The sequence below is a fragment of the Gadus morhua genome, chromosome 23 (genome assembly GCF_902167405.1).
Source record: "Gadus morhua chromosome 23, gadMor3.0, whole genome shotgun sequence".
In the NCBI taxonomy this organism is placed as follows: Eukaryota; Metazoa; Chordata; class Actinopteri; order Gadiformes; family Gadidae; genus Gadus; species Gadus morhua.
The window spans coordinates 22494066-22520869 of NC_044070.1; the positions used below are offsets into that span (position 1 = coordinate 22494066).

At 46.1% G+C, this 26804-nt stretch overlaps 1 protein-coding gene across 3 annotated transcripts in view; it reads right to left on the reverse strand.

Moving 5' to 3' along the window:
- The window catches only part of cdh10a (cadherin 10, type 2a (T2-cadherin)), a 40503-nt gene that overhangs the window by 12020 nt on the left and 1679 nt on the right, over positions 1 to 26804 (reverse strand). For all 3 annotated transcript variants that reach the window (XM_030349517.1, XM_030349519.1, XM_030349518.1), the window contains exons 2-8: positions 21006 to 21385; positions 8052 to 8346; positions 4569 to 4688; positions 3761 to 3928; positions 3265 to 3446; positions 2341 to 2594; positions 172 to 308 (exon numbers count right to left, since the gene is read on the reverse strand). In XM_030349517.1, coding sequence (XP_030205377.1) covers positions 172 to 308; positions 2341 to 2594; positions 3265 to 3446; positions 3761 to 3928; positions 4569 to 4688; positions 8052 to 8346; positions 21006 to 21347 — 1498 coding nt within the window. In that variant the 5' untranslated portion in view covers positions 21348 to 21385. The remainder of the gene's footprint in view (positions 1 to 171; positions 309 to 2340; positions 2595 to 3264; positions 3447 to 3760; positions 3929 to 4568; positions 4689 to 8051; positions 8347 to 21005; positions 21386 to 26804) is intronic.

Below are 26804 nucleotides of genomic sequence, written 5' to 3' on the forward strand. Positions count from 1 at the left end.
CTGAGTTTAAACCCCCGATGAACACACTGTTCATCGGTTTGGATCAAAGTGTCTGATAGCTGACCTTAATCTAAACTCACAAACTCGTTTTAGCACACTAGCAGTAGCGACAGCAGTAAGCCCACACGCACTCGGACGTCAGACATTGAAGAGGAGGAGCGCAGTGCCTACTTATTTCCGTGGCGACCACGGAGATGTTGTGCCAGCGGGACATCTCTCGGTCCAGGGCCTTCAGGGTCGTGATGCTGCCGTTCACAGAGTCGATGTTGAACAGCCTCTCTAGGTCCGTGTGGCGGTCGATGGAGTATCTGCGCAACAAACGACACGGTACGAATATATCACATCCCGCTCAACAGCTGCCTCTTTTGACTGACTGCCAGTTTTCCTGGCCGCCTCGGAGTCCGTCCATCTGCCAGTCAGTCCACATGTCTGTCTGTGCATATATAGAGTATGTCCGTCTCTCTGCCTTGCTGTACGTCTCTAAGTGAGTCTGCCAGTCGGTGCACATCTGTCTGCAAGTATGTACGTCTGTGACTCTGACTTTTCTGCATGTCGGTAAGTCAGTCCGCATGTCTGTCTGCAAGTATGCATAGCTGTCCCTCTGCCTTTCTGCATGTCTGTAAGTGAGTCAGTCAGTCCGCAACTCCGTCTAAGAGTGCACTCACGCGTGACATCAAAAGAATCCCCCGTACTCCATCCATACACCGTGTAACGATCCCTTTAACAACCAGCTCAACTAAACTCCCCTTCTCTCCCGTTCCCCTTAATCCACAAACACACGGTAACACTCCCCGGGTACATTACTCACTCCAACCCCCTCCTCCCCCGTCCCAAACACAACGGGGGTATCCATTCCTGAGCGTGACTCGTGTGTTTTGTCAGACGATGATCCACGCGTCCCCGGATCCCCGCCTCCCTCATCATTGTCAACTCGCGTGTTCCGCAGACATTTCTAGCACGCCGAGCGCTGCTCCGCGAGGCAAGGCGCGGCAGCGCACGGGACCGCGTCTCTCGTCTCTCGGAGACGGGAGCGCTGCCATATGTCGGTGGTAACGGCGGCGGCGGCGGCGGGGAGACAGAGGCGCGTACCGTGGAGCAAATTAGCTCTCTTTCAAGCTTTGACTTTGGCGCCGGCCTCCGAGGGGTTTGCATAACGTTCCCGGGGACGGTAAAGGGCGAGCGTGTGTGTTTTGCTGCACGCCCGGGTCGCATCACTTTGCTCCCTGGGACGCCGATTACCCCCCCACATCCACCACCCCGAGCCCCCCCCCCCCGCCCCCCTCCGCCCCCCTCTCAGGAGACTGGGCACGTGGGTAAGCTGAACCGAGACGCACGAGGACACACAGCAGGGGTTGATGGATTTAACTTTAACCGATTTTTTTAAAACGTACCCTCCAACCACAGAAATTATGCGCACAAAGGAAAAGGGGACTTGTGCATTTGCATGTATTATCATAACAATGTAATCTAATATGTGGTACAGTAATCTAATGATCTGGCGGGCCCTGTGCTTATCGCCTCCGTCTCACTGATTCCTGCACCGTTACCAATGAAGACGGAAAGGGGATGACTTCCCGCTTCTTTAACCAATCAAATTACAGTGATTGAATTACGATGATTAAAACATTGCCTGCGTGCTTTGTATAATATTACCATAACAGTGCCATTGAAGTGTGGGGAAGACTTTTTGAAATCCCTTAAAACCCAAGAGAGGAGAGAATAAATTACTGTGAAAGGTTAAAGGCATTGTTGACACACTGCTAGTTTATTTTGTTATTGTCCCAGGTCTTACTCCATTTAATGTGTGATTATTTGTCTTTGACTGGCCTGTTTGATTGCCGTGTAGGCTAATCTGTGTTTAACCTTGAACCCACCAACTCCTCGGTTCGGAGTCAGTTAAATGAAGAAAGCTAGACTGTTTCTTTACAACTGAGGCTTTTCCCAGAAAACCCTCAGAACGCTGCACACCAGATACCCTCCCGGCTGAAAGGTTCAAGGTTTGAATCTCAATGTCGGCACCTGTAGGCGTCCTGGAGCAAGATGCCTTTCCTCTGTATAGCTGCTCTTCACTGGCTCAGTAGCTGAATCATACTCACTAGATGACTAGTCAATAGTAGGAATAAATAAGCAATCCCTAACTGGAAAAGTTTGGGGATTAAGCAAGTAACCCATCAGTGGTTTGTGAGGTAAGCTTGGTTAAGTAAGCTTGGTCAGTGCCTGATTCTCCCCCCCCCCCCCCCCCCCCGGTTGAAGGGCTTGTTCTCGGTGTCGGGGTCCCTGCCCAAGACCACGCCCTCTCCCTCCCTCTCTCCCCCTTTCCCTCTCTCCCCCTTCTCTTACTTGACGGGCTTGCTCTCGGCGTCGGGGTCCCGAGCCGACACCACGCCCACGAAGCTGCCCGCCGCTGTGTCCTCGTGGACCTCGATGACGTAGGGGTTACGGGTGAAGACGGGCGGCTCGTCCACGTCCTCCACCGTCACGCGGACCGTGGCGAAGTCCTTGAACTGCAGCCCGTGGACGAAGCGGGCGTCCAGGTAGGTGTTGCGGACCTCCACCCGGAACTCGTAGTCCCGCTTCTCCTCGTAGTCCAGACCCTGGAGGGGGGAGGGAGGGAGAGGGCGAGGGAACAGCGTTTAGGAGGAGGAGGTGGAGGCCATTTTATAACGAGAGGCTTGGGTGACAAATGCGTCGTTTTGACACGTGACAAAATGGTGTTTGTAGTAGTTGTAGTAGTACTAGTAGTAGTAGCAGTAATATGCAATTTCAAAATGAATACATTTAATAATTGCGTTCCACAATTTGATGGCTAATGGTTTTCATTGCTTTTTCATTTGAATTATCTTTATTCATAGAATAAAAACAAACATTCTTTTAACTCAGTGATTATATCTTCCTTTTGAAGCGAACCAAAGTGGATCTTTATTTGAATTCAAATAATATATATTTTCATTCATCTAAGTCCAGACCTTAAATATTTAATGGTTGCCTATGTAGGCCTATTTATAACAAGAATACCAACCTAGTTTTGTTAATGATTATATAAGGCAATTAATATACTGTAGATCTCGGAAGTTTAGGACGTTAACCGATTTATCATTATGAAAGAAATTAACTCATGAATTTTTTTGTAATGATAATGTCAGCACGATCAAATAAAGTAAAATAAAACGGATGAACAAACTGGTATTTAGCGACTTAGCACATTTACATTACGCAATTCCGCTCGTGATGTTTTTTTTTTCGGAACGTGGAGGAGGGGCTTACCTTCCTCACCACCAGCACCCCCTCCTGAGTGGTCTGGTCGGTGATGATGTTGAACATGTCGTGGCCCCCCACGATGCTGTAGTCCATCTCCGCGTTGCGTCCGATGTCCGGGTCATCAGCTTTGATGCGTCCGATGGCCCCGCCCACCTCCGTGGACTCGACCGCGGTGACCCGGAACGAATCTAGAGGGTTCGTTCATAAAAATATACAGTTAGACGAATGATATGATCGATTGAATAAGTATAAATAAATAAAATATATAAAAAGGGAGGCATATATATCATATGAAAATCAACAGGATACTGAATTAATATATAGAATACTTTGAAGACAGCTAGTTCCACAGACGAGTACTCTTTGTCCTGATAGTCCCTTGACCTCTGAGGCAAAACGCCATCATCATCATCATACACAAATCAACCACTTCTTCCCATCAATCCCCTGACAAAATCATAAAACGGTACTCGAACGAGGTGACGAAAGAGGAGCATCTCACGGTTAGCGAAGCGCGGCGGGCTATCGTTGACGTCGGAGAGAGTGATGCTGACTGTGGTGGTCCCTGAAAGACCCCCCATCTGGCCCGCCATGTCTTTGGCCTGGATCACCACCTGGTAGTTCTCCTTCACCTCCCGGTCCATTCCCGGCAGCGCAGTCTTGATGGTGCCTTTAAAGAAGGAAATAATTCAAGAATTAATTCTGTCACCACCACCGCCGCGATGCTTTCGTTCTATTTCGAGACTTTTTATCTTTAGATGAATAAACATGAATGTTTGTTTTTTTTAAAGGTGTTTGCGGCTGTTTTTTCGCTTTGAGGGTATTTTTTTAGAAGTCTGTCACAGAAAGGGGTGAGTGGCGATGTGACTTTGCGCTTCTTATGTTAAGGGTAACACGTTGTCATTATTTTATAAAGACAGGTTTTAAAATATATTAGCGATGGAGCTGAGATTATTATGATTCCGGCTTTCACTGGTAGAATGTTAATACAGTACACACAAGGACAACATGTTCTTGGCAGTCAAAATTAAAGGAAAAATCAAAATTAATAGCCATGTTTTACAGTCTTTTACAGTTTCCCAATAAAGAAGGATAATTATTCAGTGCATTTATAGCTGCCCCATATCCCAGTGAGTGAGTCAGTCTTTTTATGAACAACAAAACGAATGATGCTCTGTCGTTATTTTCATTTTTACTTAAGGCTACCCATAGCACGCAGCCGGCACTCAACCTCTCCCTCTGTCTGGATATATTTACTGTGACTCATAAAACGTGAGAGTCTGACTTTTGGACCTCCCCACCATCCTTACCGTTCTCTGAGTCCACGGAAAAGTACGGCTGCCCTTGCAGGATGCTGTACACCAACCTGGCGCTGTTCCCATAAGTCTGGTCGTCGGCGTCGTTGGCTGTCACCGTGGCAACGGATGTACCTACCAAGGGGGAAGAAAACAACTTGAGTTCTAACAGCGTAGAGGCCGGTGATGGTGCAATTACTGCCCAAATATTCAAAACAAAACAAAAAACAGATTATTACTCAATTATGAATGCTATTTTAGTTTGTGTGTTCAAACGAGGGATTTCTGAGCCTATTTTGGCAAGCCCGGCCTTATCGAAGGCCTCCCATTAGCGACGCATATAGCTATCTGCTCACTGAAGGGCAGTTTTTTGTGTTATCAGCCCACACACCATGTCAGTCAGAGTCAGATGAAAAGTCGTGTTCCGACAGCGAATAAATGCACCTAATGAACGATTTACTATAGCGGAACAAACTGTTGAGCACCGTTTGAAAAGAGTACGCAAGGTGAATGGAGCTGATGGAATATCCCACAGAAAATACATTACGGGGTTTGTGTTATTAATAAAAAAGAATTGCACTTCATAAAAAATACATGTTGGTCACGCAGGCCAACATTCCTCATTTAAAGCGCTGGACGCAACATCACATCCGTTTAAACATAACCAACGTTTTAAACGAGGCATATCGTGTTCTGTTTTAAACGGTTACAAGCCTTTCCACCGAATCCACCATTATCTTAATTTACATTCCAAAGCCCCGACTCAATTTATAAAGCCCAACTCTCTCGTAGCCTAGGGGGGGAACTGATCTTGTTTCCCTCTATATATTTCCCAGTGATTACAGCCAATGCATTTCTAAGTCCTCGCTTTTCCAGCCGGGCGCCTCCACACACAACACCACACTGCAAATACTGTCCTTGTGGGGACCGCTGCGGAGCCCCTTGTTTTGGGGTGTGCGGGGGTCCCCGTGCATACCAATGACACGGCTGAACATCTGTCCCACCTCCGTTCCCCCCTTACGCGGATGGCATAAAAGGGAGCCAGTGAGTCTTCACGGCTGGCCAGCTAAATTAACGAGTGTGCTCAGTCCAAGCACATAAGGCAGTTGATTAGCACACAGAGCAGCGATGGCAGCTCCCTCCCCACTCACTCCCCGCCCCACCTCCCCTGCCCCCATTCAACTTTTTAAATTATTTATCCTCCCAAGTCCACAAAACAAAGTCTCTGTTGTTTGTATAGTCCTTAATCCCAGTTATAGCCTCGAAGGGGTTCAGAGGCCCGACATTAAGCCAGGTATTTAACCTGAACCCAAATCCAACCCGAACCCAGACCGCCTCAGTCAGTAGGAACACAGTAGAGAGAGAGAGAATGAACCATCTCCTTCCTGGGATGGTTATCTTTGTAACAGGTCCCCAATGGGCAGACGTATGGAAGTGAATAACATTAGCTTGGGAGGCTAGGGGGCTCAGCCTTCTGTAGTCAGGATACCACATTGGTAATATGCCTTGTAAGGTTGAACCAGGCTTCAGTTCGGCCTCTGTTCCTCCACTACATGTATAGGACTTCTGTCGTTCAACCCTCTTTACTGAGGCACAAAACCCATAAATGGATATATCGTACTCTCATAGCATGATTGCCATATTTTGGCCAAATTGTGATGTCTAACCTAACTCTACTCTCCCAACGCTGCTGATTAACTGCCTAATTGGCTATATCCTAGGCCAATCAGAGTGCATTTTAAATTTCCTAATCAATATCTGCCTTAATTGACTTAGGCAGTTTTGACATTTAATACGAGATGAACTTTAATATATGACTTGGACAATCCTGCTACGAGGCAAACGATATGGTAAGACATGTTCGTCAACATTCTTCAAGTTTGAGAAGAGAAAGAGGAGAATGATGCATTGTTGTCGGATGAACTGCAAATAGGAGCCCCCCCCCTCCCAGCTCCTCCATTCACCCCTCACCGCGCAGAGGCATTAATTTATGGTCACATAATTGCGGATTGACTTCAATTTCTGCCCCGGAATGGTTTCCTCTGCTCTGTATACATCGGGCGTCGTTGGCTTTGTTTACACCGCTCCGATGGAAGAGGAAGCGGAGGGCGACGAAGCAGGGACTTAATTAGAAACAACCGACAATATAAACTTTGAAAATGTTTCATTGCCTATTAAAAAATGGCGGCGCACAATTGCTTAATGTGGATGCTGAATGAGTCTGAGCGGCAATAAGGCAACTTAAAAAATAATAGGAACCTTGTGGAAGGTAAGGGGGGGGATAAATAAATCATGACTTCGACAAGAAAACGCAAAAAAAAAAAACGTCTTTCAGTTTACCAAGGCTACCAGGAAATAATAACACGCAATAATAATAGGTGACCAAACTTTGTTATTATCGTCTTTTCTTCCAATTTCCTGAACCTTGGGCAAAATTTGCCATCTAGTCCTCTGAATCTGTCGCGGACGGACGATGAGGCATGAATGCGTCGGGTCCGTCATTGATCAGCTCGTGTCATTACCATAGTAGCACTGGGAGAAATGTGTTAATTATGCCGTTGTAGAGCCGTTTGTAACCTATGATGTTAACTCACAGAATGGCATCCAAACCCCACTCGGCCGTGTTCCAGGAGATCAGCTCAGTGACTGGAATCTGCTGCAGAGATTTAGTGGGTCTCTGGAACCATTTTCTGCTTACAATTAAATCCTTTCAATATACCCGCAACAAATATACTTCAAAACCACTTAAAGCGACCCCTTAAAACACTTAAATCACTGTTAAGCTGTCAGGGTGTAGTACGACTCCCGGCTGACCGCCCTGGCCTCATACACCACTCTATACCTGGCGCGAGGTGCCAAGAAGCCCAGGGCTGGGAGCCTACGGACCAGTTTCATCGGATCATGAGTATGTTAGAGGCCGGTGAAGGGAAAGGGCTGTAAGGACTGACGATATACATGGAGAAGAGACTCAAGAATCACCTGTTTGGAGTTCACCTGGACTTTCCACCCTTACCCCGCACCACCGGCTCTTCTCTTCCCTGACTCGCCTAAAACAACCCTCTTACGCACTTGTTGTTTGTTTCTATGTCCTGGCAGTTAATGTACACACCTATTGTATGTTGTACGTCCTGGCACTTAAAAATAGTACTTAGCATCGTGTATCGTCATATCCGAGCTGCTTCGTTGTAAGTGCTTGGCATTTGTTTCCATGAAAATCCTAACTGTACTGACTGCCATATGTTGTTGTTTTTCTGACAAATGTATCTATATAAGTGGCGTTGGATAAAAGCGTCACCTAAATGCCCTTAATGTAAAATGTAAAATAGAGAAAACGATCATACTATTTGACGTGTTAATAAGAACGTACTTTGTATTTCACAGCACATAATAACATAGACTTTTTAGAAAACGAGGAGCACTTTAACCACGTTCGCCCATGGCTCCCTGCAAAACGCCGTAACCCCATCTTCCCCCGGCGTTCGTTTTGACCGCACTCACCGACTTCGGACATCTCGGGCACGCTGGCAAAGAAGATCTCCTTGGCGAACTTGGGCTCGTTGTCGTTGATGTCGTGGATCTTGATGTTGAACTCGGTGTCGGCCTCCATCTCGCGGTTGGTGCGGCGGTCGATGACCTTGGCGTGCAGCGTGTACATGGCCTTCTCCTCGCGGTCCAGCCTCTTAGTGGCGTGGATGTCGCCCGACTTCTCGTCGATGATAAACAGGTTGCCCGCGCCCTCGCCCGTCAGCACGTACTTGACGTTGCCGTCGTCCTTGTCCATGTTGGAGTGCAGCTGAAAAGGGCGGGAAAGCGGGGGGGGGGGAGGACAACATGTTGGCTTTAGCGAGGAGCTACACTTGGTTATGAGAAAATGTCTTAAGATAGAAAGAGAGAAATGTTATGTAATGTTATATATAGTCTGAGAGATAAATTGTATACTTTATATGACGATTTTTTAGTTGTTATAAAGGACAGTGTCTACTGTGAAAGCGATGGTCTATTTAGTATGATTAAGTGAATACAGTAAGCTCTATCTCCACGTTTATCTGCTGAGTACAGGTCTACAACAAAAACGACCTGCTCCTCAGAGCTAGTGCTAGTGCATTTCTATTTGAGGGAAGAGCCTTAAGGGGTGGGGTATTCCATAGCCGAGTTGCAGTAAAGTGAGATTGTGAGATCTATGGCCTTACATTTAGGCCACAAAGCAAAACAAAGATATGTCGGTCAGTATAAATACAGTCTTGCAGTGCCAGCTTATTTACCTCACAGTAGGAATGCCACACAGTCATGCTGGCCTGTGCCCACGTACCTATAGTACAGTATGTACTTCGGATACCATTTTGAATCGAAGACAAATACTATCTACTACACAAAAGAGGTACAGATTGTCCTCTATGTCTAATACATGCCCTTGCAATAACATTGCAGTTTCTCTGCTAGCAACAGTTTATTAGCACTTTATCAATCCCAGGAAGGAAATTCAGTCGGAAAAAAAATCCAAATAATATCTGATACTTAGTCACCATGTGCAGCAACACTTCATTTGCTATGGTGGCTTAGGATTACTCATTGCAGGATAAACCGTTTATCAAAATAATTTGCCAAGATCAGAAGTTAAATACTCATTCCATGAGAAACATGTCACATATTTGTCCTCAAGGCTAACTCTATAAGACTTTCCCCAACTGCCAACCACTGTGCCATTAGTTCGACTCTGATTAGCCATGGATTCGTCATCGGAAAAATCGAGCCAGAGAAACAATTGCTAAAATTAGTCACCCTCTCTCCTGACCTATCCATTATCTAGGAGCAGTGTCAGGACAGAGTAATGGCTGCTTGGTGTGACAGACGCTTGATTCAAGCTCATTAGTGGACCGGGGTCTGTCTGTCGGCTTGGTATATTTAGAGCTCTACTCGTGAGCTGGAAATGTTGAACGACAAGTAGTTAAGGACTCTTCAAGTCCCCTCAATACCCCATTACTATTTATGTTTTAACCATGCAGAGGTATTTTCCTATTCATTTATTTATCTAATTGATGGACATTTTTAGGGGTTGGTTGTGGGTTGTCGAGTTGCTATCCACACATAATAAAACACACAGTTTTAAGTCTCTATCCGTCTAATTATGAAGAGCTCCTCCTTAAATTAACATTCATAATGCAAAAATATGGCGGTATTCACTGACTTTTAAGTTTGTCGGATTGAGTAATTTGGATATTATTCCTGAAAAGTCCAGTTAAAGGCACTGCTTCTTTTCTAAGTTACTCATTTGATCCTCAAAGCTCCAACTGACAAACTTGACACGACTGACCTGAAAACGAATAAACCCCAAGCCTGAGTGATCTTACCCTCATGGGAATGCTTCATCACCACAAATAACTCCTTAGGCTCATAATTGAGACAGTGTGAATCATTGAGGCAGACTGCAATGTCACGATTCTTGCCTTTCAACTGTTCTTCTGAAGAACTCTGGTGTCATTAATTGACCGTCCGTGAGCATAAAAACCCTCATCACACTTACCTTAACATGTTCCTAGATAATGTCACATCCGTTATTGTTGAAGAACTTTTACATCATTATGACTTCTATTGGTGGTTGGGGGCTGAGTCAATCTCTCTTTTCTAGTATTTATGCTTTGATGAGACAGGTTTTCAGGTTTTCAAAAAAGTCCTTAGTTCCGACTCTATCGGCGGAGTTATTCAGGAGCAAGGGGGATATATATTTATTTCAATTCTGAAATTCAAAGGTGTTCCTTTCTTCAAAGACACACAGAAGGCTTAATTGTCACTCATTTGCAATCACAAGGCCAGTTCCCAATGACATCACATCAAAGTATATGAATTTCAATCTCCAAAACCTTTTTTTCAGTGTTCAAGCTTTCATGTTTCTTCTCTTTTTTTGTATCATACTTCTCCGGCAATCTTGTCTAACTCTGGATATTTCACACCACACACGCATTTCAAAAGACAGCAGAGCACATTGACAGAAACAAAGCAGCTATCTACAAAAATACTGTTGCCCTGCTGTGTAATTGCCTGCTAGTCTCATCGACTAATTTAAACCCTACAGCTCCCCTTAGAACTGTCCTATGTATTGTATCGATACCGCGCCAGAGTCAGCGCTGAAAAGTGTAATAATTGGTTCCATAACGCAAGGGTTGGCATTTATTTTAAAAGCAATTCTGTCATATTTGTTGAATTCACTTTACATTCTGACAGCAATCAATGAATCAAATGTTCTGAAATGAAAATGAAAATATCAGGTCTTTGGCTGTCGAAGGGCTGTAAAAAGCAAGTCCAATCATTTCATTCAGACAGGAAATGATTGGATGGCTTACCTCTCTGTATACCTCCCTACCCTGGCTACCTGCATTCTGCCTGTGCACTCATAGTGATGGACTCAAGTCTTCCACAGGGCCAGGCACACATATTCCTAAACCTAGCAAGCGAGTAATGTGCTTTGTCGGAGTGGTTTTGGAGGGAAGCCTGAAGGGAGGGGTGCGATTTTTTTCGGTTGAATACTCCCAACATCGAGCTCACTCTGGCTGGTTTTCTCCAAATTGACTACCCTGGCTTTAAACACCGATAGCAATTAGTGTGTGTACCCGTAGGCTCATCTCTTTTATACTGTGGGTAAACAAAGGGAGTTGCCATAGCCTTGTGTGGTGATCTCTGATCCGGTCTCTGGGTAAATAAGGCCCAAGCCTTGCGGAACTAAGCAGTGTTCTACTTTACTTCATGGTAATCTCTCACCTGAATTTAATAGAATTTCAGCACAGCTTAATTTGCTGATCGTCAATTTAAATCATAATAATCTAGAGTGATTTACAGTGCAGAATCGAGGGAGCAGGTAGGGCGAGACACCTTGCTTAAGGATGCCTAGAGGCACCGGCAGACTTTAGTGATCAAAACCAGTACCTTTCAGCTGGACATTAAACTCCTTAGCCACAAGGCTCTCCTGCCCCTCTGTCAAGGCAAAAGACACTGGGAAGGTTATATAATACTATTTACTTCTCTGTAGTCATTTAGCAAACACTTTCGCTAAAAGTGACTCACAGTGCATTCAGTTCCACCACAACCTTAATCAGCAGCGAGGGGAAAGAACATCTGGCCCAAAGAGGCCTACAGATAGACTGCATACATTTGGAATCAAACTGGTTTGATTCCAAAACCTTTCAGCTGGAAGTCGTTGACCCAAACCCCTCTGTAGCAAGCAATTCACATGGGTGGGAAGGGAATAATAACCTTCTATATGTCCTGCATCTGCAACTCGTTCAGCATAGCATTGGAATAACTTCCAAGTACATACATAACCCATCATTGTCCTCGGTGTCATAGAACATATGACTACATACAATTTAACTCTGTTGCATTCAATGCAGTAATTCCCTTTTCATTATGTCCAAAAAAAGCCTGACGATTTGGATAAGGTAGTATTCTAAGGCTACGTGCATAAAGCCTGAACAAAATGCGAATGTAAGCACACAATGTAAGCACACGATGCTCTATTTGAATAGATTGTGTGGGATCTTTCCAAGGCCTTTGTACGGTCGCAAGCATAGCCCCGTTTTTGTGAGGCCTTGAAACACAGGCAAAGGCCTTGATGAGCTACATCCCTTTTGCGCTAACACTGAGGAACTGTCAGCAAAGCGGTGAAATCATTGGCAATTCTCGTCAGGTCTCTGCTAAGCATTGCTCCAGTGCTGCAGCGAGGAGATAGCAGAAAACAGTGCTCAGAATGGATATAGAATAATTACTTTCTCCGTCCACTTCTCCCTCTACCTCTTTCTAGCTATCTCTCTCTCTCTCTCTCTCTCTCTCTCTTTCTATCACTCTTTCTCTCTCCCTCTATCTCGTTCTTTGCTCTGTCGTTCACCTCTTGGTCTGAGGACAGGGGCAGGAGACCACAGCAATACCAATAATGTGCTTTAATGTGGTCGCCGTACGGGGAATACAAACAGCTGCTAATGACCAAAACAAAATGCGAGCCGTTGTCCTTGTCCAATCCGATCTTCTTTGAATATGGTTCACGGTCCTATGGGATGGACAGAAGGGAACATTGACTTGCGTTTGTGTGTGTTTGTGTGTGTGCGTTCGTCCATGCGTGAGTGTCTGCGTGTCTGGAATATGTTAGGTGCTAGTTTTTCTTTTCAACTAATTTAGACTCTTTCATCTAAAGCGCAGTTTTAGGGTTTGTTCGTAGAAGGCCTGCAGGTAGATTGCGGACCTCTAGACCCTCTGTCACACTTCCCTGTTCACGAGGTACAACTGTCGACCAAATTAAGCTGAATTAAATGGCATTGTATTCACTTCCAATGCCGTCTATACTACAGACCTAAAGACTCCTATAGTTAGTTCTGTGATTTTAGCACACACACACGCAGCACACAGATACTTATGCAGACACAGATATGCAAACAAGCACAAACACACAACTGCAGACACACCAACACTCACACAGTCACACACATACACACGCATAGATGGATCCACAAATGCAGAAAACACTCATACAGGCACAAATACAAACATAAAAGACATTTACAAGCAAAAACAGATATGCAAACAAGCACACACAAACGCAGGCACACATGCAAACTCACACATGATCACAAACACAAAGATATAAACACAATCACACACAAACACACACTTGTGATTGCTGCTCACACATCCCATCCCAGCTGTGGTCTGAAGAAGTAGGCCAGCGCTGGAGGACTCGTCTGGGGCGCGAGCGCACGTCTAAAAAAGGTCACGCCCGCGGTCCGCTTGAAATACAAAGCAGTTGAAAGCACTCGTTCTATAAAGACTCCCATTCACGCTTGTGTTCGCTCCGCGCTGACAACCTCCTTAAAAATATCCTGCACACCCGAAACCAATTCTGAGCATTACACCAAAAAATAAGTATTATATCGCCGACAGTCTTTATTTCGGTTGGCTTGTATTATATTAATATACATCGTGACATCCTGTTTTTGAGATGTATTAAAAAAAAAAAAAAAAAAATCCAGGAAAACATAATTTACAATTTTTTAATCAAATTGCCGTAATGGAGATGTCAGAGTGAGATCGCACGCAGTGCCCTTTGATTGGATGACGGGTAAACAAGGTCTCCCTCAGCGAGCGGCAGAAAGGCCATTAAATGATCTTTACAAGGGACGTCATCACAGGCTGTAATGGGGCTGTGTGTTGCCAGGGCTTTTATCATGTGCTCTTTATCTCCCTCTGTGTCTCTCTCCCTCCCATCCTCTCTCACTCTGACTTTGTTCATGGCTCGATCCTCTTCATCTCCCTCTCTATTTTTTCGCTCTCTCTCCCTCCTTTTGTTTTGTCTCTCTCTTTTACTCTCTCCCCGTTCCCTTATAACACAGAGGAGTGTTACAGCACTCCTGCCTTGCCCATGAGCAGGGCGAGGACGATAACAACTGGCGCTGGTTCCTGGGCTCTGCACCGCAGCCGCAGTGTTCTGCCACACGGGGCAGGATGGGTTAGACGCAGCGACGGAATTTCCCCCGGGGATAAATAAAGCATATGTTATTATTCATTCCCTTGCTCTTTACAGCTCTCTTTTTCCTCTCAGTTTTTCCCTGCTTCTCACTGTGTCTCTCTCCCTGGTTATTGCCTTATCTCTATCTCTCTCTGCCATTTACTGTATCTCTATCCCTCTCTCTGCTTCTCATTGTACCCCTATATCTCTCTCTCAGATTTTTACTGTATCCCTCTATCTCTCTGCTTCTTACTGTATCTCTGTTAATGCTCCTAACTGTTTCTCTCTATAGCTGTCTCTCTGCTTATTGCTTTATCGCTACCTCCTTTGTAGCTGTCTACCCCCCCCTCTCTCTCTCTCTCTCTCTCTCTCTCTCTCTCTCTCTCTCTCTCTCTCTCTCTCTCTCTCTCTCTCTCTCTCTCTCTCTCTGCTACATACGGTGTATCCCTCCATCCCGTGCTCCCTTCCTTTAACTGTCTCTCCCAATCACTCTATCTCTGCTTTCTACTGCATCGTTCTATCCCTCGCTGCTTGAATCTGTCCATCAGCCTACTTACTGTCTCTCCCTCCATCACTCTCCCTGCCTCTTACTGTATCTCTCCCCACCCCTTACTCCCTGCTACACACTGTGTCTGTATCTCTCCCCTGTTGCTACGCACTGTATCCCCCCCCTCTCAAACTTTTCCCTGCCTCCGACTGTATCTCTCCATCACCCAGTCCGAGCCTCATGCTCTGTTTCTCTCTCTCTCTCTCTCTCTCTCTCTCTCTCTCTCTCTCTCTCTCTCTCTCTCTCTCTCTCTCTCTCTCTCTCTCTCTGTCCCTCCGCTGCACGCTGAGTGCCTCTCTCTATCACTGTCTCTTTCACTGCGCCACGCTGTGGATCTCCCTTCCATCACTCTGTCTCCAGTCTCCAGCGCGTGCCGCTGCAAAACTAATGGGATTAGTGCAAGGAACCGCCACGGAGCCTCGCCCATGCCAACATGTTGGCTGGCCTATTTCTCTCTCTGCCCCCCCCCCCCCCCCCCCCCCCCATCCACCACTACCACACACTTTTTAAGTCATTTATTAGGGGTCTTGTGTGTAAGGGTGTGTGTGTGTGTGAGTGTATACTACTGTGTGTGTATGTGTGTGAGTGTATGCTAGTGTTTGTGTGTGTGTGTGTGTGTGCGTGTGTGCATGTGTGTGCGTGTGTGCATGCGTGTGTGTGTGTGTGTGTGTGCGTGTGTGTTGATGACAATTTAATTGTAAGTGACATCGGACACAAACGGCGCGCGCGCGGGGGGGTGAGATAGGCGGGCGAGCTGCCGCTGGGCAGGGATTGGCTGTCACATGCCACAAAAGAGTCCCGCCAGGAGACATCAGAGCGCCGGGCCGGGATGTCAACGGACGCACGCGTCAAAGACAACACAGACTTCTGTTGCACTTAGCGGCTTGTTGTGACATCACGGCTGGAGGCTGTCACAGGCCTCCTTGATTGAATGGGAACGTACAGTATGTATGTACACATAACGACTGCTGCATGTATGGATGGATCACTGGTACTCATGACGGATATTGATCGACACAATCCTACAAGAATAAATGATAGTTTGATGGATAGATGGACGGATAGATGTACAAACAGATCGATGGGCTGCTGGCCTAATCCATTGAAATTGGTATACTCTATCTACGCGTTTCCTTAAAGAATAAAGATGGATTGATAGATCTAGATCGCTCTATATCTCCCGCCTCTCTCCCCTTTTCCCCATTGCTGATCATTTCACTCTCTCTCTGCAACACATCATAGCGATGCTCACTCTCCCTCTCTCTCTCTCTGTCTTCAACATGTTACCACGATGCTCTCCCCCGCTCTCCCCTTCAACACATCATCCCGATGACACTCTCCCTCCCTCGTTCCTGTCTCTCGGTGTAAAATCGAGCATCCTTCGCCCCCCTATACCCCTCTATGCGCCGTGCTAGACACCTGTTTACTCCAGACGAGGGGGTGGTTTTATGAAAGACAGTTTCCTCAAGGAAAATTGATTGTCTGTAGTCACCTCATTTTCGCTCCTCAGGTTGATAACAGCAGACTGTTCCGCCGAGTGTCGGTCGTCACCGAGGCTACAGCGCGCATGTTAGCTTGACAGCATCGCCTCCTCCTATCCACGTAAATGGGGATGTGGTTGGGCATTCGCCCGCCCGCGCGCGTGTGTACGTGTGCGCCTTTCGTGTGTCGGCCTGTGTAGGAAGAGGAAGGGAGAAGAGAGTGCACCTTTTTTCCCCTTCCTTATTAGTTCCACCGTCGACTCGGCGGCTCGAAGCGAACAGACTCGCCGTGACAACACTAAACCGCTAATTACTGCGCTCGGAGTGACCAGTCCAGGTCCACACATCCTGAGCACGTACGCTTGCACGCACGCACACTGACACACACACACACACACACACACACACACACACACACATACGAACACACATGCTCACACACACGAACACCGACGCACACACACACACATGCACACACATGCATACTCACGCACAAACACGCACACACACTACGACACACACGCACACACACATGCACACATACATATACACACTGCCGCACACGCACGCACGCACGCACGCACGCACGCACGCACACGCACACACTCCCTCCAATTCAACTATTGGAAAAAGCCAAAAAAAAAGACAGCTCATCACTGATGCTGTGAGCTGCCTCCACGTAATTGGTCATCGTTCTTTTGTTCCTCGTCGGGGCTTTGATGCTGCGCAGCACGGGGAAAATAATTTCTAATCTGTCTGTGGGGAGGTCCTGTCCGTGATTTCTGCGGCTCGAGTGGCAGCCGGGAAAATAGCTGTAATACGATGCGGGAAACACCTTGAGCCACAAGAGCAATATATATATATATATTTATATATATATATATTAAATATATACTCTGCTGTGTGATCTGACGGCTTCAAAGTACATTTGGAACCAGTGGTGGTAACGAGTATGCAGACCACCTGGGCGCCGTCTCCAGTACATGGCACTCGGTTGATGAGAGGGAAACGGGTGAAGCACTCCCAGCACGGGGTCTACACGGACACCACCACCACACTCAGAACCCCCAGGAACTAGCTCTGGAGAGACCTGGGGAAACAGGGCCTGCTCATCGGCCGCACCCTCCCTCTGGAACTCCCTCCCCTCCCCGACCGTATCCGACAGGCTAACACACACTTCATTTAAGCAGGCCCTCCAAACCCTCCTTTTTAAGATTTATTTATCTACATAACCTCCTCATTTTTATTTATATACGTTCTAGTTCAAAATGTTGACGTTTAACATTTTTCAGCATCTAACATTTTTTAGTTTCTGAAAAGATACGTAAGGGGCTTTGAGTTTTAAACCGCTATATAACTCTAATCTATTATTATTATTATTATTATTATTATTATGAACAAGTCTAGTGCAGATAGCTTGAGATCAGCCCGGTCTTGGGGGTACGGGTTGGTGTGTTTGGGGTGGTGGTAATGGGGGGGATTCAGAGAAATCCTACATTGGTGGTGATGGAAATCATACTTATGGTTTGTGATGAAGATTTGTATATGGGGTGGTTCTAGGCCGTGAATATGCACATTTGTATGTATATGGTAGTATATGTATATAGACTATAATTAAATGAATGTGACTTTTTGTGTTTGGTGTAACCAGACCTTTCCCAGGGATTAATTAAGGGATCTGAATCTGTGTTGTCAATTAACTCAAATTCATGAAACGTGATTAAGCATAATTAACGAAAGATGTGACCGTATATGAAAAGTTTAACACACTCAGTTGTTCCCTCCTAGCTTAAGTCTGGTTCTACGGAAACACTATACCTTCTTCTGCCACCCTCCCTTCCAGTGGCGTAACTATCGGTAAGCAGGGTATGCGGGTGCGTACGGGCCCGGGCCAATCAGGGGCCCCAAAAAAAATAAAAAAATAAAAAATAAATAAAATCCCCCCCCCCCCCCCCCCCGTCAACAATCGCTCCGAAATCGTAACGGGGGGGGGGGCCCGTCTTGAACATCCTACATACGGGCCCGTCGTTGCCTTGTTACGCCACTGCTCCCTTCGATCGTACTTCTCATTAAACCTTTTGTATCTTCTGGGTGTACTTTTGAAACTCAAGGGCTGCATCGCGTATGTGTCTCTTCCTGTCCGGTCACGCACTGATAAAACATAGCATCAATGCTCGTCCGAGCAATTTAGCTTCTTCGTATGGACACACTTGGATGCACACGTCTGGTGTTGCGAAGGCAAACACATCCTTAAAGACAAACTCTCTGATGTAAAGCACCTGGGCTACCTGCAAGTTTACAAAAGAGGATTTCTTTTGTGTGCTACGAAGAAACAGACAGAGTGCGCTACAACCTCTTCTCCTTTACTGAAATAATATGCGTTATAAGAACTAGAAATGTAATTATCGCTATGTGACTTTAAAGGTATGCCACTTCGATGCCCCCTAAAGCACATACTTCACATGTGTACATTGTTGGATATCACTCCTGGAGGACGATATTCATCGTTGAGTAGTGTCACATTGGGAAGTGAGCGTGAGTCAGTGAGTGGGATTTGAAAGCAATTTAAATCGACTTTTCTCAATGTGCTACTTGACTACTTTCTCTTTCTATTTTATTGTATACGATATAATGATATCTTATGTATTGTATATTGTGCAACGTTATGGCATTGAACGCAACATAGATTGTTCAAGAAAATATTCTGAATGCACTGTAGCACTGTAAAGGTGGTGCATGGGGGTTTGGTTGGGGGTGGGTGGGAGTCAGTAGCCGCGTTTACATGGCACATCTGATCCGCATAGATTTCTATGCGGCATAGATCTGTTCCTAAAATGTGTTCCGAATGTACTGTATACATGGCAGTAACAAAAGTGTCCGTTCTGTCTCTCGCGCACACCTGACACATCTCTGGACCGGCGGCGACATAATGGATGTCTTATCACTATCGGGGATTTTAAATTTAATTTTAATGAAAGCACAGCAGGAGAGAGCTTTTCTCTGCCTGCTCCTTCAATTAAGAAGGAGGACGACGGCGCAGCAACCTCAATTTCTCGTCAGATCTTTATATTTACCTTAAGCTCCGCCGCAAACAAGAGGAATTTGGATGCGAGTCCGCAGCCAAGACTGGTGGGAGAGAGTGGTCTTACGGGAATTTAGTGACCAGGAATCCTCGAAGGTCCAATTGCGAACTACTGCAGCTGCCATCTCTCTAAGTTAAGAAGTATTTTAACGTTCAGCCTGCAAAAGTACTAGCCTACTCATTTACAGTTATCTCGGACGAGCGCGGACACTACGATACGCGAACACGTCATTAATAAACACCCATGTGTCCCGTCGCTTAGCAACCGGACACGCTTACCGGACTACTTTTACGGAGTGATAACAAAGACGTGAATCAGGCAATAAATCCACTTTCCTTGACAGCGGTGAAGTTCGGTGTGCTTAAAAGTACCGACGGAGCTCAGTGGACCAATTGCGAACTACTGCGGCTGCACTAAGTTAAACCCCAATCTATGCGGAATAAGTGTATACATGGCGATTTAAAACGGACTACACCACCTCTTCTATTCGGCATAAAATCTATGCCGAACAGATAATTGTATTCCGAATGAGGCGTATACATGACCATTTTCTATGCCGCATAGAAATCTATGCGGCATAGATGTGTCCATGTAAACGAGGCTAGTGTGGATGTGTGGGTGGGAGTGGGGGGGAACGATTGGGTGTGAGTGGGAGTGGAGGAAGGGGGTGTTTGTTGCAGAGTTTCCGTTGAGGGGCCAAGAGACGACAGGTTCAGTAATTCATCTGAACAGATTCTGGGAGGAACAAGGTGTTGTATGCAAATTAGTCTTTAATTGTTGTTTCGGAATATATATACCACACTTTAAATTGAACAAGTTGTTTTCTTGTTTCGCATGAGGTTCTGTTTTTCAACTCATTGCACCGAGATACGTCGCCGAGTCGTTATTAATTCTGCCGTCAAGTTGAGTGCCTTTGATTTAGCCGAGGAAAAGGAAATTAGTTCAGAGCGGAAAAGTTAAGTTAAGGTGCAAAAAGGAAAGTAAATTGGGGTGAAGACAAAAAAAAAAAATTGTGGAAGTTTCAGAAGACCAAATAGTTTTCAAAGAGACGTAAACCCCCAATTAACACCATCGTATTCTTAGTGGTAAGTAGCAGTGAACTCATGGGTATACAAATCTGTAGTCGGATAAAACCATGAAATATCCATAGATTATGAATAAGCAATGTCCCGCGACCCCGTATGCAAACCAGTGACCCCATGTGGGTCCCTTCCCCAAGGTTGGGAACCACTGCCTGTGCCTCTGACATGTATGACATAACCGAGCCTGGTAAACCGAAGCTGAAACTCGTGTTTTTAGTTCAACACAGCCCCTCTCTCGCTCCACTGCCCCCTGCCTAGAAACAGGGTGTTGGAGTACAGTCATGTGGGATCAGCAGTCCTTCTATGACATAACACAGAACTTCTTGCGGGGGGAGGGGAGACTGCACAGAACCTGGGCTGGAAATCTGAAACTGCAAGGGGAACCATTGTTTCGTGTTTCGAGGTATTTTACAGAAGATAATCTCATTAGCACGAGTCGATTGAGCTTTCTTTTAATGAGTGTATTTATACAGCTGCCAGTCCACTCCGTGTTGATTTGAATCCTTTACAGACACTTTGCTTTACAGTATACTACTGCTGGCCGATATTGTGTCGGCCAATTACACGGCTATAGATCCCCGCCTCCAGCAACACGATTGGTCGAAACAAATCGAAGCGAACGAACGTGAAAGGCTCTTTTACCCAGATGGGAGCTCATCTGCCAATCAGACACCATCAGACATCAATATAAAGTCTGATACGTGAGACCGAAATGGAAAGGGACAAAAAAACATCCTCCTTTCAAACAGTGCAAGTTTTTAAAAGGCGTTACCTTTCCGACGTACTGATGGTCGGTGCCGGTGTACTCCTCCATCAGAAAGAACTGGTTCCACATCCAGCCCCGCTTGGAGCGGTGAAGAATCCTGCCAGCTCCCTCGCCGTCCGACAATCCCAACGCTTGGCCTATATTCCCCGGCAGGAAGGGCAGGGCGGCGGCTGGCCAGAGCAAGGCCAGCACCCAGAGTAGCAGCGCGTGCTGAGTGGCTGTCATGGTATCCAAACGGTTCTGGTCTGGCGGTTGTGACTTTTTATTGTAATCGAAAATTATCGTAACAAGCTTGGCGTGATTGGTAGAGTGTGAACGCCGAGAAGCAACGTCTTCAGAATCAGACATGTTAGTCTCCAGGTCGTGTCTTTGGTTCTGGTTGTCTCCTGTAAATACAAGAAAACACACATCATGAATCAGGCCAGGGAGGACAAATATTGATCGGCTTGCGAGGCATCTCTGTGTAACCGAGGGCACTGGATCATTGATATTCCCTGCGTGCGTGCTTACGTTAAATATTTAACAGCCCTTGTGTGTTCCCAGTTTAGAATAACATTGTTTAAGAATAGCAATTAGATACAAATCTCTGTCTCCGTTTTCCTTTTTGCAGAAGGTAATATTTAGTTACCGATGGTAAACTGCACACACGTTGTCTGCCTTTTTTTATACTGTTAAAAAACCGCAAACTGTACAACCATTTGTTTATGTTTTAATTGGGCAAAATAGACATCCAACACGGGGAACTTCACTGCAGCGTATTCACTTCCAACACAAGTGTGAGTCCAACGTACCCATGCAGAGAATTGGCAGTGCATTCATAATTGTCTTTGGGTGTCAGGCAGGTAGCCTTTAGAAAAGGTATTTCTGTATAATTGGCAATCCTCTCGCTATACCTCATCTCGGCCAAGTCCCGACTAGGACCCAGCACTCTTGATAGGTAATTTAGGGATACATGCATAATTTATGGGCTCCGAGAAGTTAATCCTAATAAATCTTGCCTTCCCTCTCCTAAAAGCGCCTCTTTAGCAGGTGTTGGGGTGGGGGTGGGGGCGGGGGGAACAGGCCAGGGCGCCAGACAAGCGTTCAGTGTATTCCTCCAGGGAGCGTCAGCGTTGCGTTCACTCCTTCCCTCGCGTGGGAGCCCTTAAATAAGGACGTCCGCTACATGGGGTTGATGGGGACGTTGGAATGAATTACTGAGCGAATGAAAGAGTCCCGCGACTGTCTGTGAACAAATTTGTATTATGGTTTGGGGTTGATGAAACAGAATGTAAATGACTGCCATCCTTTATATGGGAAATTAAATAAATGGGCTAATGAGATCTCAGAGTTAAACACTGATCATTCTAGTCACACACACACACACTTGAGGCGAACGAGAGAGAGAGAGAGAGAGAGGAGAGAGAGAGAGAGAGAGAGAGAGAGAGAGAGAGAGAGAGAGAGAGAGAGAGAGAGAGAGGAGAGAGAGAGAGAGAGAGAGAGAGAGAGAGAGAGAGAGAGAGATTTAGCTGAGCAAATTCCACGTAATGAAGTGATTTGCTACTAAACGGAGGTTCACGTCACAGTAAACTAAAGCACGGGAAGTTTTGTTAGGTTGGGGAACTTCTCGGAAGAGGCCAGGCTGTAATTATATCCACCGGCAAACTCTAAACTGGAATACCCTATACGTTATTGCCATCCGTTTGAGGTACAAAGTAGGGAGATACGCATGGGGTGCAAAATCTGAAAATATGAGGTTACATAACAGCATAAGCATGCACCACCAGCCTCCTGCATATATTGCATCTCCATCTCAGTGTCCCTACAAGTCTGGGGTCACACAGTAATTATGTATAGAGGATATATAGAGAGAATATAATGACACAGAAGCCAATAATTAGCCTGCCAGACCAGGAGAAAGCCCACATCATGAGGGTACCTATGCAATCGGTATGTATGGATCTACGTTTTAAAGCACTCCCTTCCCTGCCCGAAGAAAAGTAAGCAAATAAAAATCAGTCTGCTGATCGTATGCTAATGCTAATGTGCTAATCTGTGTCGTGAACCGCCAGGCGCCTTATCTCCGCACCACGCGAGGCAGCATGTGCCACGTCTCGCCGCGCGTGTGACAAGTGCATTCGCCGCGAATCAGGAAACGCCGGCTTTGGCTCCGCAATTAATCTGGCCCCGATACTTGTGATTGCATTTTCTAATTAACATTCCGGCTTGTCCTTGAGTTTTAATGGCATTTGCGATATTAATCTTGGATGCGGCGTGCTTATTGAGCATTAGGCATCACTGTGTCGCCCTCAGAAACATCCCTCCAATGAAGCCCATTAAAGACGGTGGCCGGCTGTATTCTCGCCAGCTGTTATAGACTCTGAGTGAATTATCTGAACTTATTCAGCCTGTTAAGTAGCCCAGAGAAGTGTAATAAAAACATTGTTTACGATGGGATTAGGTGCTGGCGTCAGTTTATTTCGCACGTCTTGAAGGGGGGGGGGGAGTAAGAGCAAAAGTCGTTAAATAAGCCCATAAAGTTGTTGTTTATTCTACTTTTTGTAATCGTTAACTTGGTTAATACATGCAGTGGCGATAGCTTTGCTGAGCTCCCCTTCTGTAATACGCAGAATTATACATTCTTGTTTTGCTGAATAAGTGTATCTTTGATCAGACATGCACACAAGCTGATTATAGGGAAAAACACTTTTTCCAAGCAGGGCGCACACGCACTACTCTGCACATTTTTAATGCGTACACAACAGCACTATTGTACACAAATAGCCTCGCCCTTACCTCCTACTCTGTCACCTTATCTTTGTGCGTGTCTCTCCCTCTCTCCCCTCTCTCTCCCTCTCTCCTTCTCTTTTCCTCCTCCTCCTCTCTCTCTCTCTCTCTCTCTCTCTCAAACACACAAGCAAACAAACACAAAAACGCACACTAAGTAATGGAAGCAGTGCAACTTGGCTTTTTCTTGATTCCATTAGTGGTTCTCACACCTTATGAAATATTTAATATATCCACAAATAATATCCATAGGGTAGTAGGATTCATAATGTGAACTCAGACGTTGCCTACCTCCCTGGTACACACTGTACAGTCTGAGATCATCTTCCACTGTCATACCGTCGAGTGCTTTTATTTCATTGGCTGTCCAGAGATAATTAGGGTCACATGGTCCTAAACGAATATCGTTTTTTTTATTCCACTCCCATTATGTTTGTTTTGTACTTTCCCTTGCAACACGCGGACACACTTGACCATGCGAGCGTCGCTGGGGCTTATATCACACGGTCTGACGTCGTGTCGACAATCGGCTGTCGAAGGGAAGCGGGCACTGCGGTGCGAAGGCCACCGCGCTTTGTACATAGAGCTCTTTGTGCGCGTCGGCGAAGCAATCAACAAGTGGAAGAAAGAGGCAAGCAAACACAGACGCACACACACACACACACACAAAAACACACACACACACACACACACACACACACACACACACACACACACACACACACACACACACACACACACACACACACACACACACACACACACACACACACCGAGCCACGATAATGGAGGATGAAGGACATCGAGAGAGAGCGAGAGGGGGAGAGAGAGATGAAGCTGGACAAGAGCACAACATAGAGGGCAGGCGGGTCACGGCGGTGTTTTGATAGAGTCCTCCAAAACACACGTTTACCCAGGGCTCTCCAAGCAGAAACAAATACGCATGTTTTTAGGACCATGTCATATTTTGTTGGAAACACTTTGCCAGTGGTAGGACCAGGGGAGAGCACAGTGTGTGATTGACAGCCGCAATAGGCCCAGTGATTGCCTGCCGGATTCGACATCCCACCGCGGGCAGAGTGTGAATCCAGCAGCAGCAGCAGCAGCAGCAGCAGCACCGGGCCGTCGACGCGGTGGACGGCTGAGTGAACGAGAGGGAATAAAAGTGGCCACTTGGTGGCGCCAGAGAGCTATGCTAGAAAGGCGAGGGGCCGGCTGCAATCTTCAGCGAAGCTCAGAAAGCTTGTGCTCATGTTTTGAAATCCTCTAAGCAATTTTTATGATACAGTCCGCATTTCCTTGCTGAAAAGCTTCTGCAAAAGGGGAAGGGAGTGTGTTTACTTGAAAGGTTATGTAGACTCAAGAAACATATATATGTATTGATATACAGGCCTGTATAGCCATATATATATTGCCAGTGTTGTAGAAAGGACCACATACTTTGCCGCTTTGTATTTTAATGAATCAAGCTCGCTTGGCCCTTTTTTGTCACATCATTGCAAGTATTTCGAGGTTATCATGGCCAAACGTATTCATAAACAATCACACGCCATTAAAATATCTTAATTGACACACACACAAACACTTTTAATTCCTAAAACGGTCTTGGCCGTCTGTCGTCCATTTTGCAGGGACGCAGCCTCTCTTTCAAATGATTATTCCGTATCAAAGTACCTCCTAAACCGATGGTTTGCACGCTGAAAAAACACAAGCAGCCTGCATATGTGTGGGAGGAAACACTTTCCACCTCTGCCCGCTGGACTAAAAGGTCATTCGGTTGCTGACGGAGATTCAGGAAACACGCTATAATTCCTGCTAAACTATTAGCCACATTGTAACACGAATGCACAAGAAGTATGTCCTAAATACATCATCTCCATGCTGAGCAGAGGTCATAAAACTGTCTATGTACTGAAGACTAACGCCAAAGAGATGGAGAGAGAGAGAGGGCAGGCGGAGACTATGAGTGTATGAGGGACAGATAGAGATAGAGATAGGGAATAGGGAGAGAGAGAGGGAGAAAGGGGAGACGGAGAGGGAGTGTGAACGAGGCAGGGGGAGAGAGAGATGTGATGAGGTGATGGAGAGTGTGAACGGGGGAGAGGGGGAGAGCAAAAGGCCGATGGGAGGGAGGGAGGGAGGGAGGGAGAGAGAGAGAGAGAGAGAGAGAGAGAGAGAGAGAGAGAGAGAGAGAGAGAGAGAGAGAGAGAGAGAGAGAGAGAGAGAGAGAGAGAGAGAGAGAGGATTAACTTGGCGTTATGGAGGATATGCACATGTACATGACCCACGGTGCCGCTGGCTACTCTGCGCTCGTGCACTCTTGCCTAGCTGCTCTGGGCTCGTGCGCCCTCGTGTGTGTCTGCGTGTGCGCACGGCCGTGAAGGGCTGAGCACAGCGACCAAGCGGCTCCGTGCGCTCCGGCAGATATACACGCCGCGCTGCCCCTCCATGCTATCAGCCCGTGCCACACTGCAGGTATATGATTTGCCCGTCCGTGCCTCTCAGTAAGCAAGCAAGCGCAAGTACACACACACACACACACACACACACACACACACACACACACACACACACACACACACACACACACACACACACACACACACACACACACACGCGCACACACAGACACACACACATGCGCACACACAGACACAGGCATGCAAAACACAAATATATACGCAGGCAGGCTTCGGCACACAGACAAACACACATAAACCATTTCAAGTCAAAATGGATTCTGACACATGTAGTCAAGTGTCGGTGATAAGCACGCACGCACACACAGACACACATACAGGCTATCGCATGCACAGTCTCTCACAGACACACCTAGACACAAACAAACTTAAAGCGATGCACACAAATATAAATACATTCGTCTTAAAAAGCCCCTAGCAAACATACACAGGCAACATTCAGGAATACAGTATGTATGTATATATATATATATATATATTTATTTAAACACACTAATTTCAACAGACAAACACAGTAACACAGCCTATTAACGCAGTCTATCCGCCCAATTGTAGATCC